The sequence below is a fragment of the Halichondria panicea genome, chromosome 11, assembly GCF_963675165.1.
Source record: "Halichondria panicea chromosome 11, odHalPani1.1, whole genome shotgun sequence".
Taxonomy (NCBI): Eukaryota; Metazoa; Porifera; class Demospongiae; order Suberitida; family Halichondriidae; genus Halichondria; species Halichondria panicea.
Window position 1 is genome coordinate 5,497,637 of NC_087387.1, and position 17,628 is coordinate 5,515,264.

General features: G+C 41.1%; 3 protein-coding genes across 4 annotated transcripts; 2 read left to right on the plus strand and 1 right to left on the minus strand.

Moving 5' to 3' along the window:
- The first annotated feature begins 260 nt into the window (after positions 1 to 260).
- Positions 261 to 10,953, plus strand: LOC135344052 (antigen WC1.1-like). Of its 2 annotated transcripts, none has more exons than XM_064541126.1 (14): positions 261 to 431; positions 939 to 996; positions 1,049 to 1,198; positions 1,251 to 1,394; positions 1,447 to 1,605; positions 1,651 to 1,920; positions 1,980 to 2,130; positions 2,208 to 5,697; positions 8,647 to 8,914; positions 8,965 to 9,122; positions 9,186 to 9,344; positions 9,391 to 9,551; positions 10,229 to 10,580; positions 10,654 to 10,953. In XM_064541126.1, exons 1-8 carry the CDS (start codon positions 339 to 341, stop codon positions 2,392 to 2,394), a joined length of 1,212 nt encoding a protein of 403 aa, XP_064397196.1. In that variant the 5' UTR covers positions 261 to 338; the 3' UTR covers positions 2,395 to 5,697; positions 8,647 to 8,914; positions 8,965 to 9,122; positions 9,186 to 9,344; positions 9,391 to 9,551; positions 10,229 to 10,580; positions 10,654 to 10,953. The 2 variants fall into 2 exon arrangements, with proteins under 2 accessions (XP_064397196.1, XP_064397199.1); XM_064541129.1 differs by having other exon boundaries at positions 10,695 to 10,953.
- On the minus strand, positions 3,533 to 5,709 carry LOC135344326 (arylsulfatase A-like). Its single transcript, XM_064541494.1, has 3 exons — positions 5,614 to 5,709; positions 3,704 to 3,908; positions 3,533 to 3,594 (listed from the first exon to the last, which is right to left on the minus strand). Exons 1-3 carry the CDS (start codon positions 5,707 to 5,709, stop codon positions 3,533 to 3,535), a joined length of 363 nt encoding a protein of 120 aa, XP_064397564.1.
- A 3,375-nt stretch (positions 10,954 to 14,328) lies between the features above and the next one.
- LOC135344032 (uncharacterized protein K02A2.6-like) lies at positions 14,329 to 17,551 on the plus strand. Its single transcript, XM_064541093.1, has one exon. It carries the CDS (start codon positions 14,411 to 14,413, stop codon positions 17,354 to 17,356), a length of 2,946 nt encoding a protein of 981 aa, XP_064397163.1. The 5' UTR covers positions 14,329 to 14,410; the 3' UTR covers positions 17,357 to 17,551.
- The last annotated feature ends 77 nt before the right edge of the window (positions 17,552 to 17,628 follow it).

Below are 17,628 nucleotides of genomic sequence, written 5' to 3' on the forward strand. Positions count from 1 at the left end.
AAAGCTATATACAGGCACTACCGTTAGCGCCTAACAGTGGGATCAGCTAAAGGTGAGATTTTCTAAATAAAGTACTTTTTCAGCTTAATATTTTGCATGTAAAGGCTAATAACTTACTTTTCATTGATCCCACTGTTAGGCGCTAACGGTAGTGCCTGCATATAGCTTTGAACTAACTACTGCACTAAAAAGTAAACACTTTAACTAAGGTTTTACGCTCCGGAATTTGAGCTAAAGATTAGAGCAAAACTCAATTTTTACTGCACAATTGATAGTAAAAATCGTGGGCGGAGCTTCGTTTCCGCTGAATCAGCAATAATTGCTGGTCCCAGTCCTTAATGTACCTGAGAAGGACACAGCCTAACTTTTTATACAAAACACTTCGACAGGACATTCAGAACATGCATTATTCAGGGGAAACTACAATCAATGTGAGGCGAAGTATATTTATATTGAACGTTAATTTCCCTCCCTATAATGCGTAAGTGTGATCCTCCTGCATGCATGACCAGGTCACTTAGTTTGTGTGAGCTTCCTATAGGTTAAACATATTAAGCTCAAAACGTTTATGCTGACTATACGGGAGTGAAAAACATGTCAATCCTATATACCTTTGTATACAAAAATGAGCGCAGTGATTGAAAGGATGAAATTGCCGATAAAGTGCAAAAAGGGCATTAATTCTCATAACAAAATATATTCTACTGAGTGTCTCCAAAGCACCATTCTCCGTTGTATATATCCGTATACTCAGTGAGTATAATTATAGGAACGTGAAGCATGTGATTGAAACATTTGCAGGCTTGTTATCATGACAGAGGAAACTAAATTAAATATACATCCATTTGCGTGCATGTAAGCATCAAAACTACATCCTGTATACATAATAAAACTTGGATATAGCTAGAATCTATTCTATTGCTACTATCAAAATGCAGGTCTCAAAGATATTGGTGTTAGCTGTTGCTACTATCGCTACAGCTCAATCATCACGAGGTAGCAATAATTGTGTACATGCTAAATCAGACTTAACTATCAATGAATATAGAATGCTTCAATGGACAAATTAGTGAAGGTACTACTAATTTCCTTGAGTATTGTTACAATGGAGAATGGAGATGGATTTGTTACCAAGACAGTCAGTGGAACCACGAGAAGACAATATCTGTATGCACACAACTGGGTTACAGTGCACTCGGTGAGTTATTATCAAGTAAAGAGTAGATAGCTCGTAATATCTTTATATACAGGAGTAGCAGACGAGCAATGTGGGACTATACAAAGAAAAGTTGTCACATTGACTAACTGCAATGAACAGCATCTCACAGAATGCATAGTCACGGCCAGTGACAACTGCACTACCTGTTCTTACTTGTATTTAATATGTTCCGCAGGTTGGTGCATATAATGTTGCCATGCGGTTTTAGCATACTAAATTTATTTCAGCCGTCTGCACTGATGGAGAGATAAGACTGGTGGATGGATCCACCGACAGAGAGGGACGAGTGGAGGTGTGTGTGGGTGGCAGGCGATGGAGGACAGTTTGCGCTGGCAGTCAAGAACTGGCAGGAGCTGTTTGTTCACAAATGGGATACATCTTTGAAGGTAACACTAAAACAATGTAATGTGGATATAATTATCTACCAACAGCAAGTGTTGTTGCACTACCAAACTCATTTCCTCCTGGAGCATTTCCTGAGTACAGACTAGACTGTACACAACTAAGCAATGGAGCGTGGCACTGTAGTCCAGTTGAACAACAATGTGACAGATTTGTGGAGCTTGGTGTGGTCTGTAAGAACTATGAAGATCTATACAATGAATGTTCAATGAACTGTACACTGCCAGTAGCTACTACACTGTCGACAATATTAACCAATATGCAAGTAACTACTCAGACGCCTACTAGTTTAGATGAAGGTAACATTTGTTTATCTGCATGTCGATGGAAAAATTGCTTGATTTTTTCGTTCACACAGAAATTTATTCGACTCCTCGGGCAACGACTAATAACAATGGCAGCTCAACTTCACTGCTAGCAGTAATTGCTGTTCTTGTTGTCCTACAAGTGACTACAATGATTGTACTAATCAGCACCTGTGTTGTCTTCAAGAGGAAACTCAAACAAAAGTAAAGCTGTAACAAACTATAATACATTTGTCTCCTAAACATGCTTGTGTTCTTATAATACTTGTACATATATACAGGGTGACCATGGCTACACAACAAGTTGACCTATCCTATGCAGTGGTTGGAGGTACACAAACTGAAATGAAGATCGACCCCAACATAGCTGCTAACCCAGCGTACGAGGCAGTCAAGTGTGACCAGGAGGACCACACCTACGATGTCGTCAGTGAGGGGGTGGCTTCAAGACAGAGGAGGGGCAATTGACATTAAGTATTATTTAGAACACACCTAGCCAAGATTAAGTGTTTTAATCTGCGTGCCGTGGATGGCCTCAAGGTTAACGTGGTGCTCGAGGCGCAGCCGAGTGCATTACGTAACCGAGAGGCCATCCGAGTGCACCAGCATTAAAACACGTGACTTGGCTACGTGTATTCTAAAGGATTTAGTGCTGTCACGTGAGCTCTATAGCCTCGTGGCAGCTAGATCTAGCTACATTTTAAATCAGTTGCTGGTGGCTAGCTATAGCTAGCTAGACGTAATAGCAAGTTTTAGTAGGTTTGTAGATCCAGTAACTGATGCAAAGGAGAAGGAGATACGATCTAAAGCTATCTGGACTGACTGGGCATGTTCTCGACTTATTTCTCCTGCTGACCAACAGTCCCGATTTCACTACTGGATATGCCTCCAGCTGATCTGGCTTACTGGATGGGAAACTTTGTGCGCAAACTATATGGCAATGAGTATCTGGTTTGCTCTTTTGGAAAGCTATGATATTCGAACCACCTTTGATGAAACGATTATATGGATCTGGCTTAGGTACAGGTATGTACATCTTCGAAGCAAGCTGAGCCTATTTCTCCAGACGAAAAAGCGATGCTATAGTCAAGTCAGCAATTTGGTACACTTACTACACATGAAACAAGTCGAAACAATAACATTCAACTTTCTCAGCTTTGCTTGTGTACATATTCAATCTGCTTGTATTATTATGATGACATTCAGATTCAATCTGCTTGTATTATGATTGTTTGATAAAAAGTGTGCATTAACAAACCAACTTAAAGCACACTTAAGTGTGGATTAAGTTATTTAATCCATGGTCACCTGACTACATTCAGATAAGCTGATTGGCTGGAGATCATGTGATCAGCACTAACTTTAAATAGAAGGTTGTGTGTGTAGCTCCTTATATTTACTAACCAAGAGTGTTAGAAACTAGAAGGCTCATTATTATGACGACACGTAGAGGAGAGAATCTTACATGTGTAATAGTGGACAATTACTGCATCGTGTACAGGTCATGTGTACATTCTTCATATAATAGCCTGCATAAATATGGCAATAATAACATGTATAGATTCATATTCAGAGGTTTAGACGGTGCAAAATAAACATTAATTGGTTAGGATGTTATTCTCATAGGATGGCCAGGGACAGTAACAAATGTCTCTATTTGGATGTACGCTATAAGAGAGACGAGCATAAACTACTGATCATGGAAGCAGCATGCACTTGATGAGTTACATGAATATATAAGTTTGAAACAATAACACAAAGTGACCCTTCATCTTACCTCCAAGGTCGTTAGGTTCAAACACCCCCGGATATATCCCGGACCTAGTCTGGTATCGCCCAGTCAGCAGAACTGCTTGAGACGGACTACATACTGGACTAGTGGTGTAGAACTGAGTGAAGACGAGACCCTGCTCGGCTAGTAACTGGAGGTGGGGGGTATTGGAGGTGGGGTGTCCATAGGGAGTGAGGTCGCCATAGCCAAGCTGTGTGGAGGGGGAGGTAGTGACAAACAACATAAATAAATCAGCAGCTATATACATACAGTCATATATATTAGTAAAACCAGTAGGTTTTACATAGGATTGGCAGTGGGTTTGCCCATGTTTAGCAATATTTCAATTATTTTGACTCCTGTTCAAACTGTTCTATCTCTGCAGGGAAAGGCCACATCAAGGAACTGGCTAGACAGATAGTTTATTTAGCCTTTTCTCTCTTTGTATCTCTCATTTCATAATCCATGAACATTTTAATGAACGAATATTATCATTTTAAAAATTGCACTATTTCGACGTTTCACCGCTCTTTGTCTGACTGACTAAGTAGATCTAAGTAAGTAGACTAAGTAAGTAAGTGAGTAAGTTTCTTGCCCAGCATTTTCTCCAAGTACAGCCATCTCCAGGACATTCTGCACAGGGTTTCCAAACGACTACAACCTGGATTACAAAGCGCTTCTTCAGATTTGCGATTGCTTCCACAAGGCAGATGACCTCTCAGTATCTATTTCTCTTACCTAGACAATTCCGCCATCTTTAATGACTCAGCAATTTCGTTGTGGCCAATTAATAATAGATAGGCGTGGCTAAGAAACCGTGTGTGCCTAGCGCCTAAAATCAGTGCAGCAGTGCTTTTCCAGAGCCTGAGGTGTTGTTTTCTTCACACTGTTCAGCTCTAGCTCCCTTTCTCTGACAGGCATGCTATATGCACTGGCATATAGCATGCTCTTAAAATGGCTGTCATTTATAATACTGATTCACAAGTTCAACATATCAAGAACATAACTCATTACTATAATTATTAGTCCAGAGATATTCGAGAAGATATCTGATTAGTCCTGTCTTCTCTTCTTGAACTTCTGTACTGCCTCTTGACGTTCCACTTATGCATGTCATAATACGTAAATTTATACTTCTGTACTGAAAAAGAAAGGGAATCCGACTAGAAAAACATTTGCAATGTGAAAAATTGCTAGGATTGGCCAGGGGAACCACAAAAAAGCGTGGAAACAAGAAATCAGACGAGAGCATAACTCCAATCCGTTACAACGTCATGAACATGCACAATGCATATATAGACTGTGTTCCAGATCCATCTACCATGCAGCTTCCATCCACCACATCATTCCATGCAGGTCACCAGTACGGTCCGTGCATGTTACTACGCATGGATGGACTGTGTGTACCTGTGCTCAACACTGCATGTATTAGGAACATCAATTCAGTACAAATCATAATGATTATATGCCCGCACATTCCAAAATGGATATATAATAAATAGCTATATAGGGATTGCATGGTCATCACTCCACCAGTAAAAATTGCGTGGTATATTGGCCAGGAAAACATAGAAAACTACCAGTACATATGATTGACGTTGTAACGGATTGGAGTTATGCTCTCGTCTGATTTCTTGTTTCCATGCTTTTTTGTGGTTCCCCTGGCCAATCCTAGCAATTTTTCACATTGCAAATGTTTTTCTAGTCGGATATATATATATATAGGTCTACTTATGTTATACACTAAGCTAAGGATACACTCACTACTTATATCTACAGGCACAGAAGAAGTGAGTGCATGGTGGTCATTTCACTCATTCAATTGTCAATGCAAGCACGCACATGCACACAACTCGTATTATAGCTACTGAATTTGACACAACTACATATTACACAGATGTACAGCATACACCCACATCATCGACTAGGAACAGCACCACGTTGGGTGGTGTGGCGGCCATGACAACGGCTAGCAGAGAGACCAACAGAAAACTCTCCAGGTGAGGCAACATTGTGAAATTTATAAAGTTGACTATAGTTCAGTGAGACTATAATTATGCAACCTGTACTCTTGATATACATAGCTGGTTATATTTAGAAACTGTGCTGGCATTCACTCTAGTGTTGATTAGCTGATTCCATTGTCATGAGTCGCTGAGCGCAGTAAGATTTGAATGACAGACTTTTAGATGGACAAGACAATAAAGGTACAAGACTTGCACAAGTCATGTGTGTATACAATTACAAGACCCTCCCCCTTCCTTCCTTCTCTGCATGACAGCATTGAAATTGCTGCATGCACATAAGTAGCTGATAATAATCTTGAGCATTTCCCCTTTACCTTGAACAAAACTTAGCAAGATACAAATAACGGCAAGACGGCATATAAAAGAGAGGACATGCAACAGCAAAACAGCAGAATCCATGCACCATGCATATATGGCGGTAGCCTCGATCCCAGGCCGCACTTCACTCAGGGAAGTGGGCCTGGTATCGACTGCTTGCGCATGCGCTAATATCCCCCGGTAACTGGGGGCTTTGGATTACATCGTATATTATGCTCAGTAAAATTATGAATCACAACGAACGGAAGTGGATTAAAGGAAGTAGATAGAAAGTTCGATTGAAGGCCATCGGATAGCATTCTCTGATAGCTACCCTTAGCCTGCTATGCTAACAACAGACTCACAGCCGGCAACAGTGTGGATAACGATCGTCTAAACGGAGTGAAAGCTGACAAGAGCCTATATGTACAGGCCACGCCCATTTAACACTAACTTTGGTGAAAGTCTACAGACAGTAAATATACAACTGCTACTAATTCTGAAAGTCTACTATACAACTGCTACTGATTCTATCAGAAGAAAATAACTGTACAACAAACCTACACAGCTCTGTCTCTAGCTAGCTAGCTAGCTATAATTATAGCTCTGTGTATGATTTTTAGTCTCTGATGAATCAGTATTATAGGAAATTTTACGGGGAAAAATATCCCAAAATTTTGCGCATGCGTAAGCAGTCGATAGCAGGCCTTCTTTTCTATGAAGGCCGGTGAAGGAGGCTAGTAGGGCGGATGAATGTACATGCATGCATGGAGTGCGAAATTAGCACTTCATGCAAATGCACATTGTTCCTCCCACAAAGTGAATTCTGCTTGCTACGTGCATATACTAGAGTTGCATACCTTTATGAATAATTTGTTGAAGGTACCGTTTTTAAATCACAGTTTTCAAAAGGAAGTAATAATTTCTAGTTTGCATATACGTAGAAGCAAAGATCACTCTACAGTACAACATGAAAGTGCTTAGCATACTACTGCTATCTATCTTTACTTCAGTTGTTTGTAGGAGTATTATTAACGCTCAAGGGACAACACACTATTCTATTATATACACAGTTTACCTAGTTTAGAAGGTATATCTGCGCATGCTGAAGCAGCAATCGCTTGAATTCACAGAAACGAATCCGGACACAACTACTAAAAATGGCAGCTCAACTTCACTGCTAGCAGTAATTGCTGTTCTTGTTGTGTTACAAGCGGCTACAATGATGGCACTAATCAGCACCTGTGTTGTCTTTTTGTGTTGTCTTTTTTTTTTCTTTTTTTTTTTAACAACCTCTCAACATTAAAGGCCACCTTTGTATAAAGGCCAAAACATTGTTCCCCAAAGGTGTCCGTTATAGAGGGGTTCCACTGTATATCACAAGGTTGGGGTTTTTTGTGGTTGGCATAAGAATTTTATGTATGCACAGCCGACCACAAGTAGTTGCAAACTAAGTGTCCTATAAAACGAGTGAAATCATTAGTTCAACGATTCACTCTGCGCACATTTATTATGCCTCGGTGCGCATGCGCAAGCGAGGTATATACGGTAGTGTGTCTGTGTGTCTGTCTGTGTGTGTAGACTGTTTCAGCTGCTCAAGGATCAATGAAGTACAAGTAAGAGTTTCTATAGGCTTCTAGTCATGTTTTCTTGGCTTGGTATTTGTGGATTTGCAAAATAAAGCTTCATTGTCGAGTTATGCCTAGTTTTGCTTACTTGGAATGCCATTGCAGCCTTTTCAGAAGAGCACGTAGCAAAACTTGTTCACCGAGTATTGCTACTCTACTTAGTAGTTAGCTATGCACTAGAACGCTAGCTATTGATAGCTGCAAGAGTGAGAAGAGAGCTGCAAGGCTCGCTGACTTAACTTAGACTCGCAAGCCGTCACTGTTGCAGGCGAACAGTAGACTGGTCAAACTCCGTGTTGAGACTTGTGTAACGTTTGCCACGATATTTGTGGCAACTAACCGCATGCGGTTACCACAAGATCAATGATAGTGACGTTTCACTAGAAAACTCTACGTATCACATGCAGTATACTGACGTCACGAAAACCGCAGCCACTTAAAATATTTTCTGATATGCTGACTGTGCAACACGAGTCTCAACACGGAGTTTGACCAGTCTACTGTTCGCCTGCAACAGTGACGGCTTGCGAGTCTAGACTTAACTTGCAGCCATTAGACTTGAACTTTTGGCGTCGATCGTTATTAACAACAATCATCGTCGATCATTACCCACTCTTTGAGTTTCCCTGTGATTCTGGATTCTGCATGCAGCAAAATTAAAATGTTCATCATCATAATTATATAATCAATGTGTGTATAAAAGCTAGCTATAGTAGCTTTATGTTATGTAGCTTTGGCACCTCCACCGAGGCATCAGCACCCGCGGTGCTTTCATATTGGCTCAGTAGTGACGTATATAGGCCGGAGGGCTACAATATCCCATGTGGTACTCGTATATACACGTGCATGTCCCAACTATTACTTGTTCTGTATTAGGTGGTTCTTTGTACAGGAAACTGAATCGAGAAAATCTAATCTATAACCATGCATAATGGGAAGCATTCATATAGTATAGCTGAATACAATATTGGTGAAAATAATGATAGTTTTGTTGCAGTATTCAATTGAAAGTTTAGAAGATGCAGGAGGAGGAGAGGAGTGATAGACAACTCAGTTTCACATGTACTACCTTTAGCAGTCAACATCAACATAGCAAGCTCATTATGCATAAAATTAATGTGAGGTTAAACAACATCCTGTACAATTCGAATCAAGAAGTTTATAATAGCCACTGTAGCCAATGTGCTAAATTAATATCAAAATGCAAGCCACAAGCTTATTGCTGTTGGTTGCTACTACTGCTATTGCTACAGCTCAGCCACCAGGTATATAGTTATGTACTGAACTAGACCAGATTATGAATTATGGAATGCAGAATGCCTCAATATACAACTTCGTGAATCTATTTCAAATGTCCTTGAGTATACTGTTACAATGGAGAATGGATATGGCTCTGCCTTTCCGCAAACAGCCGATGGGATACTAATATCACAGTGGCTGCTTGCACACAACTGGGCTTCAGTGACTCTGGGAGTAAGTTAGCTGTCGTTATAGTAGGGGATGAATAAATTCAGGTGTGGCTCTTATTATTTTTAGAAATAACTAGAGGTGTACCACTGACGTGTCATACGCCTCCAATAAAAGTAGTCATTCTGAGTGACTGCAACAGACTGGAACTAACAGAGTGCACGGTGACACCCAGTGACAGCTGTGGTGATACCGGATGCTCTCTTGTGAAATTAGGGTGCAATACAGGTTGGTCTTGATTATATCAGAGTGAATTTACCTAAAACAATTTCAGCTAACTGCACTAAAGGAACCATTAGACTGGTGGGTGGATCCACTGACAGAGAGGGACGAGTGGAAGTGTGTGTGGATGGCAGGCGATGGAGGACAGTTTATACACTCGCAATCAAAAACTGGCAGGAGCTGTTTGTTCACAAATGGGATACATCTTTGAAGGTAACGGAGGATCAATCACATTACTCTAGCTACATGCATCCAGTATAGAGAGTAGAATATACCACAAATGTGTGAGTAGCTCTGTAGTTGTACTTATTAATAAATGTAAATATCTTATGATTGAGTAGATCTGCATGCTGATACCATTGTGTACGTAATAAGCTACCAAAAATGTTTCCATGATAATTTAAGGTGCATGGTGGGTTTGTGGTGATTAAAAAAACAGTAGCTAAACAATTGTAGGGAGTAATCAGTTAGGAAGAGAAAAGACCAACGGTTTCCAGCTAAGGTTTAGGATTTTGTCACAACATCTATAGATAGTTTGGCTATCTTATGAAAGGTTCACATATCTACACATCCTCCACAGTGATCAAAACTGCTAGTTTTTATGCCGTTTCGGTTAGGGAGAGATTTGAAGAAGATCTTACGGCTAAGTTCCAAAAATTACCTTAAATAAATTAGTTCCGGAGATAATTGATGTTACACACAATCACCCCCGTTTGCACCTAAATAGATTCCCACAATAACTCCTGGGAAAATATTTTTGTAGCTTATTTAAATGGTGTCAGCACAATTTCTTAGAAATGTTCCAATCTTGAGATACATTTAAGTACAACTACTCACACATTTGTGATATTCTACTCTCTAGACTGGATGCACTGTATGTATCTCTACAGGAGGCACTGTGGCAGCACTCAACTCATTTCCCCCTGGAGCAATCCCAGAGTACAGACTAAACTGTAGACAACAAACCAATAGAGCATGGAGCTGTAGTCCAGTTGAAGAACAGTGGGTTGGCTTTGTGGAGCTTGGAGTTGTTTGTAATAATGAAGATATAACGAACATCCGAGAAACTACACAGTTGCCTACCACATCATTTACTGACAATTTCACCACCTGTACTGCTAGTAGTGGTGTACTGGCAACTCTCCCACTAGCCGTAATTGCTGTTCTTATTGTCCTACAAGCAGCTACAATGATTGCACTGATCAGCACCTGTGTTGTCTTTAAGAGGAAACTCAAACAAAAGTAAAGCTATAGCTAACAAAATAAACAATAAATAATATAAGCATTGCTTGTGTCTTAATAATATTATTATTAGAATGACCATGACTACACAACAAGCTGACCTAACCCATGCAGTGGTTGGAAGCTCACAAACTGAAATGAAGATTGACCACAACATAGCTGCTAACCCAGCATACGAGGCAGTCAAGTGTGACCAGGAGGACCACACCTACGATGTCGTCAGTGAGGGCGTGGCTTCAAGACAGAGGAGAGGCAATTAATTGTTGCAAAGATACATAACTTCAATTGTTGTATAGCTTTACCTATATCGTTCTGTTTAGTGGCTCTTTTTGTTAAGAACATGTACAGGAAACTGAATTGAGAACCAACACATGATTTGCTGCAATCTACCGGAATATAATATAATACCCAGAGATGGCAATAATGATAAGCTTCCTATAATTAGTGACTGCTAAATAAACAACATGCATGTATGTACATAACCCGCAAACAACTGGGGTAGCTAATGCTGCCATTCATTGCCCCAAGTATTGTTCAATATGCAAGCAAGTCTATATACCATTGAATTATAACTTTTACTGACTGGCATAGTAACTAAATACAAAAAATATTGGTGAAAATAGCATGTTTTTGTACGTACTGCAGTACCGTATAGCGCGAAATTTTCGAGGCACTTATATTTCGTGGATTGGCCTCTAAAAGCCAATTCGTTGCATAATGTTCGCGAAATGGCTGCTTACCGGTATCCACGCCTTTAAATCTTTGCATGATAGCAGGTAATTCTAATTAGACAACAATTTTCGTGGACTTAATTTTCGTGTAGAATTCTAACCCACGAAAAATCCGCAAAAATTAAGCCCCTCAAAAATTTCGCGCTATACGGATTCAATTTTGAATTACTATATACTTAGGTGGCTTCAGGAGGAGGAGTGATTGACAAAGAATATTTATTATTTTACTTTCACATTACTTTCACATGTATTACCTTTAGCAGTCAACATCAACATAGCAAGTGCATGCATAGAATAACATGCAGTATAGTAATGTGCATGAGGTTTAACAACATCCTGTACAAAATTGGCCAAATCTAAAGTTTGGAAGTTTAAAATTGCCATGCAATGTGATAATATCAAAATGCAAGTCACAAGCTTATTTTTGTTGGTTGCTACTACTGCTATTGTTACAGCTCAGTCATCAGGTATATAGTTATGTGTATATATGTACTGCACATTCTGAATTATGCAATGCAGAGTGCTTCAGTCGACAACTTCGTTCTAATTCAACACTTAGTTTACTTGACTACTGTTATGATGGAGAATGGAGAAGGATCTGTTCCGGAGACAGTCAGTGGGATACTGATATGTCAGTGGCTGCCTGTACAGAACTGGGCTATAGTGAATCTGGTAAGTTAACTATTCGTATGGATAAATTAATGTGGTTCTTCATTTTAGAGGTGACTACAATTCAAACATTTTGTCCAAATCAAAATCCAATAAAAGTGTTCATTAAATTCTGAGTGACTGTAAAGAACCAGGACTAACCAATTGCACAGTGACAGCCAGTGACGCTTGTGTTACGTTTACGAACGTGCAACACAGGTTGGTCATGATTTTCAGAGTGAATATTCACCTGAAACAATTTTGAATTTCAGCTGACTGTACTGATGGAGATATAAGACTGGTGGGTGGATTCACTGACAGAGAGGGGCGAGTGGAGGTGTGTGTGGGTGGCAGGCGATGGAGAACAGTTTTCACTGGCAGTCAAGAACTGGCAGGAGCTGTTTGTTCACAAATGGGATACATCTTTGAAGGTAACACAGTGGATTGATAAAATAATGTGCTGTGAATTGTATAAGATCCACAAACAGGAAGCATTATGGCAGTAACTAACTCATTTCCTCCTGGAGCATTCCCAGAGTACAAACTGGACTGTACACAACTAAGCAATGGAACATGGCACTGTAGTCCAGTTGAACAACAATGTGACAGCTTTGTGGAGCTTGGAGTTGTTTGTAAACTATGAGGAGTATTATGAACGTTCAAAGAACAGCACACTATCTACACACTTTCCTACTAGTTCAGAAGGTAAATTAGATTTTATGCGCGCATGCTGAAGCAGGAATATTACTTTAATTCACAGAAACGTATTCTACTCCTTGGGAAACAACTACTAACAATGGCAGCTCAACTTCACTGCTAGCAGTAATTGCTGTTTTTGTTGTCCTACAAGCGGCTACAATGATTGCACTAATCAGCACCTGTGTTGTCTTTAAGAGGAAACACAAACAAAAGTAAAGCTGTAACAAACTATAATACATTAGTATCCTAAGCATGCTTGTGTTCTTATAATACTTGTACATATATATAGGGTGACCATGCATGGCTACACAACAAGCTGACCTATCCTATGCAGTGGTTGGAGGTACACAACCTGAAATGAAGATCGACCCAAAAATAGCTGCTAACCCAGCGTACGAAGCAGTCAAGTGTGACCAGGAGGACAACACCTACGATGTCGTCAGTGAGGGGGCGGCTTCAGAGGAGAGGCAATTGACATTGACTATTGTTTTAGAAGGTTGTGTAGCTCCTTATATTTACTAACCAAGAGTGTTAGAAACTAGAAGGCTCATTATGACGACACGTATATAGAGGAGAGAATCTTACATGTGTAATAGTGAGCATCAGAGGAGGTCCGACATGCGTGCACGAATCACTACAAGTTCAGTACATTTGGCTAGGACTTTATCACGTGACCACAATGACATAAATGCACTGAATTTGTAGTGATTCGTGCATGCATGTCGGACCTCCTCTGAGTGGACATTGCTGCATCGTGTACAGGTCATGTGTACATTCTACCAGACGGTTCTGACCCCCCCCTCCGTAATAGCCTGCATAATTATGGCAATAATAATTATAATAATATTATAATAATATTATTATTAAATTCATATTCAGTATTTGTTTAGACGTGCAAAATAAACATTGGTTAGGATGTTATTCTCATAGGATGGCCAGGGAAATCAACAGTAGCAAAATTAATGTCTCTTTGGCAAGAGGGATGAACATATAAACTACTGATCGTGGAAGCAGCATGCACTTTATGAGTTACATGAATATATAAGTTTGAAACACAAAGGTAATCTTCGTGATCCTTTATCTTACCTTTAAGGTCATTAGGTTCAAACACCCCCGGATATATCCCGGACCTAGTCTGGTATCGCCCAGTCAGCAGAGCTGCTCGAGATGGACTACACACTGGACTATTGGTGTAGAACTGAGTGAAGACCAGACATTGCTCGGCTAGTAACTGGATGTGAGGGGCATTGGAGGTGGGGTGTCCGTAGGGAGTGAGGTCACCATAGCCAAGCTGTGTGGGGGGGGGGTGATAAAAGTACGTACATTAGAATTAGCAATAATTTTGCTATACTAATTTTGCTATAATTATAGGCATGCTATAATTATGGATAGCTATTCATTAGCTAAAAGCACAGTAAAACAATTTCACATCCATAAATATTGTTTATGGATTTTACCACACTGCATGATGTACAGTATATACACCCATATCATCAGAACCATGTTGGGCCCGTGGTGTGGTGGCCATGACGATAAGATAGGAAACTAGCAGTAAGAGCACCAGAAATTTAAACTCTTCAGTCGAGGCTATTTTGTTGCTGATGATGTGCATTCTTCAAAAGCCTCCCCCTAGACACAGGTGCCTCAGTATCTCTAGTATCAGAGTCACAGTACAAACAGTTGTGGCCAGGGAGGAGCTTAGATCCATCTGATATCAACTTACAGACCTACTCAAAGGAACCCCTTGTAGTAATGGGAAGTTTTGATGTTGAGGTTGTGTATGATAACAAAAAGGTGACCTTACCTCTTGTTGTTGTTCAAGGGAATGGACCTTTGTTGTTTGGCAGGAACTGGCTAAATGCTATTAAGTTGAATTGGTCTAACATTCACTATACCCAAGCTCCAGGTTTACAGGACTTACTGGCCAAGTACCCCGATGTGTTCCAGAAAGGACTGGGTACGTACCAGGGACAAGAAGCCTCCCTTGTAGTGGACGCTGATGCTGTTCCCCGTTTTAACAAAGCCAGACGTCTTCCATATGCTATGCGAACGAAAGTTGAAGAGGAACTGGAGAGGCTGGTTCAGGAAGGCACTCTGAAGCCCGTGGACTATGCTGAATGGGCCGCACCAATTGTGGCAGTGTTAAAGAGTGATCGAACGAGTGTGAGAATATGTGGCGATTTCCGAATGACAGTTAACCCCGTTTCTAAACTCCATCGTTACCCCCTGCCGAAGGTGGAAGATTTATTTGCAACCCTGGCTGACGGAAAGATCTTTACTAAATTAGATCTGACACAAGCTTATCAACAGTTAAAGCTTGACACCCAATCTCAGAACTATGTGGTAATCAACACCCTAAAAGGGTTGTTCCAATACACGAGATTACCTTTTGGAGTGTCATCAGCCCCTGGAATTTTTCAGAAGACCATGGAGACCCTGCTACAGGGTATTGCTGGGGTAGTGGTGTATTTGGACGACATTTTGATCTCTAGTGCAACCGAAGCGGAGAACCTGAAATCACTCGAGGAAGTGTTGAAACGCCTATCCGAAGCTGGTTTGCGAGCCAAACGAGGCAAGTGCACGTTCATGGCTCCATCTGTCGAGTTTTTGGGTCACCTGGTTGACGCTAAGGGTATCCGACCCTTACCTGAGAAAGTCCGTGCTGTCCAGCAAGCACCTACCCCTACCAATGTGACGGAACTGAGGTCCTACATTGGATTGATTTCTTATTATGGGAAGTTCCTACCGAATCTAGCCACTCGCTTAACACCATTGTACAAGCTGTTAAACAAAGATGTGCCATGGGAATGGTCATCTGAGCAAGAACTTGCTTTTAACAGGTCGAAACAGCTGCTGACATCAACAAATCTGTTAGCTCATTACAACCCCCAATTACCTATTGTTCTGGCCTGCGATGCCTCTGCATACGGAATTGGAGCCGTACTTGCTCACCAAATGCCTGATGGTACCGAGAGACCGATAGCCTATGCTTCTAGGACTTTGAATTCGGCTGAAAGAAATTACTCGCAACTTGAAAAGGAAGGACTGTCCTGTGTTTTCGGAGTAAAGAAATTCTATGCATACCTATTTGGTCGAAAATTCACTCTAATTACGGATCACAAACCGTTATTGAGCCTGCTGAGTGGACAGAAACCAACCTCATTACAAGCCTCCGCAAGGATTCGTCGATGGTCATTGGCACTGTCGATGTACGAGTACGAGCTGAAGTTCCGAAACACTACAGCTCACGGTAACGCAGATGCTTTGAGTCGTCTGCCCTTAACTGACACTGTTCCTGATGACCGAACACCACCAGAACTGGTGCTCTTACTGGAACATCTCGATTCCTCACCGATCACGGCTGCACATATCAAAGAGGCTACCAGACGAGACCCAGAACTCTCTACTATTCACCAGTATGTGCAACAAGGATGGCCACACCGTTCCGCCATGGAAACCAGTCTAATGCCCTTTTATGAGCGACGAGAAGAACTTTCAGTACATGATGGTTGCTTGCTGTGGGGAAATCGTGTGGTGGTACCCAAGACCTACCGAGGTGATGTGCTCGTACAACTGCACGAAGGACATCCTGGCACCACTCGCATGAAAGGACTATCGCGTATGTATGTGTGGTGGCCTGGTATTTCGAAAGACGTCGAAGAGACGGTACAAGATTGCATTCCCTGTCAACAACAACAGTCAAAACCACCTGTTGCCCCACTCCATCCTTGGGCTTGGCCTACACGCCCGTGGGCCAGATTGCATATCGATTATGCTGGTCCCATTCACGGACAAATGTTTTTGATTATCATTGATGCCCATTCAAAATGGATTGAAGCAATTCCAACATCTGGCTCGACATCCCGAGTAGTGATCGAAGAACTACGGTTTTTGTTTTCTCAATTTGGCCTACCAGAGTGTGTTGTGTCTGACAATGGCACATGTTTCACTAGTGCAGAATTCAAAGGATTCCTGAAGAAAAATGGTATCAACCAAATTCTGTCTGCCCCTTATCACCCCTCTACAAATGGCCTGGCTGAACGAGCAGTGCAAGTAGTTAAGAAGGGACTTAAGAAGGAAACAAAAGGTTCGATGCGCAGTAGACTTGCAACGGTGTTATTTGCTTACAGGTTAACTGCACAGTCAACCACTGGACAATCCCCAAGTGAACTTTTGTTAGGTCGTCGACCACGATCTCGTCTAGATCTGCTTAAACCGAACACAGCAGAGAGAGTTGAACGTCAACAAGCAAAACAGGTGAAACAACACGACAACCGTGCTCGCGAAAGAAGTTTTGAGCCCGGAGATCTGGTGTATGTCAGAAATTACCAGTCAGGAAATCGTTGGTTACCGGGTGTGATACAGGAAAAGACAGGACCAGTATCGTTTCGAGCGAAGATGCAGAATGGTCAAGTGCGAAGGTGTCATGTGGACCAGGTTCGGAACCGAACAGTAGACGAACCTACCGAGCCAGAAGAGGTCCCTATTCCGAATGCAATTCTTCCTGACGAATTGACCACACCGTATGCACCTCAAGCTGATAGTACTCCTGGAAACAGCTCCCCTTCACCTGAAGTTGGTGTAGAACCACCTGTCGACGTCCCTAGTCAAGGTGTTGTCTCAAAACCTGCAACTGCGATTAAAGTATATCCTAAGCGTAACCGTAAGACTGTGGATCGATATGAACCTAAATGGTAGTTATTGATTGGAAACTGGTATTTTATTGGTATTGTTTTGTCATTAGTTGGATGATTTTTGTCATTAGTTAATTTTGTGAGTCCTCACTAAAGGAAGGAGGAATGTTGTGGTTTAGTTTACTTCCTGTTCTATGTGTACTATTTATGTACGTGTGTTCTCAATGTTTTTAGTCTCTATTAAACTGTCAACTGTAAACCAGTACTGAGTTGGTAACTTAGCGGTGAGTCCAGACCTAGCTAAGTTACGACAGCTATATCATTAATAGTGGCTGA

Coding starts and splice junctions, on each gene's coding strand:
- LOC135344052 (XM_064541126.1), top strand. CDS start 339: ATGTACCTGAGAAGGACACAGCCTAACTTTTTATACAAAACACTTCGA. Junction 997..1,048: donor TACAGCTCAATCATCACGAG/GTAGCAATAATT, acceptor CAATGAATATAG/AATGCTTCAATGGACAAATT. Junction 1,395..1,446: donor GTATTTAATATGTTCCGCAG/GTTGGTGCATAT, acceptor AATTTATTTCAG/CCGTCTGCACTGATGGAGAG.
- LOC135344326 (XM_064541494.1), bottom strand. CDS start 5,709: ATGTTGCCTCACCTGGAGAGTTTTCTGTTGGTCTCTCTGCTAGCCGTT. Junction 3,909..5,613: donor TGCTGTTCCTAGTCGATGAT/GTGGGTGTATGC, acceptor CCCTCCACACAG/CTTGGCTATGGCGACCTCAC. Junction 3,595..3,703: donor TGAACCTAACGACCTTGGAG/GTAAGATGAAGG, acceptor TCTCTCTTATAG/CGTACATCCAAATAGAGACA.
- LOC135344032 (XM_064541093.1), top strand. CDS start 14,411: ATGGGAAGTTTTGATGTTGAGGTTGTGTATGATAACAAAAAGGTGACC.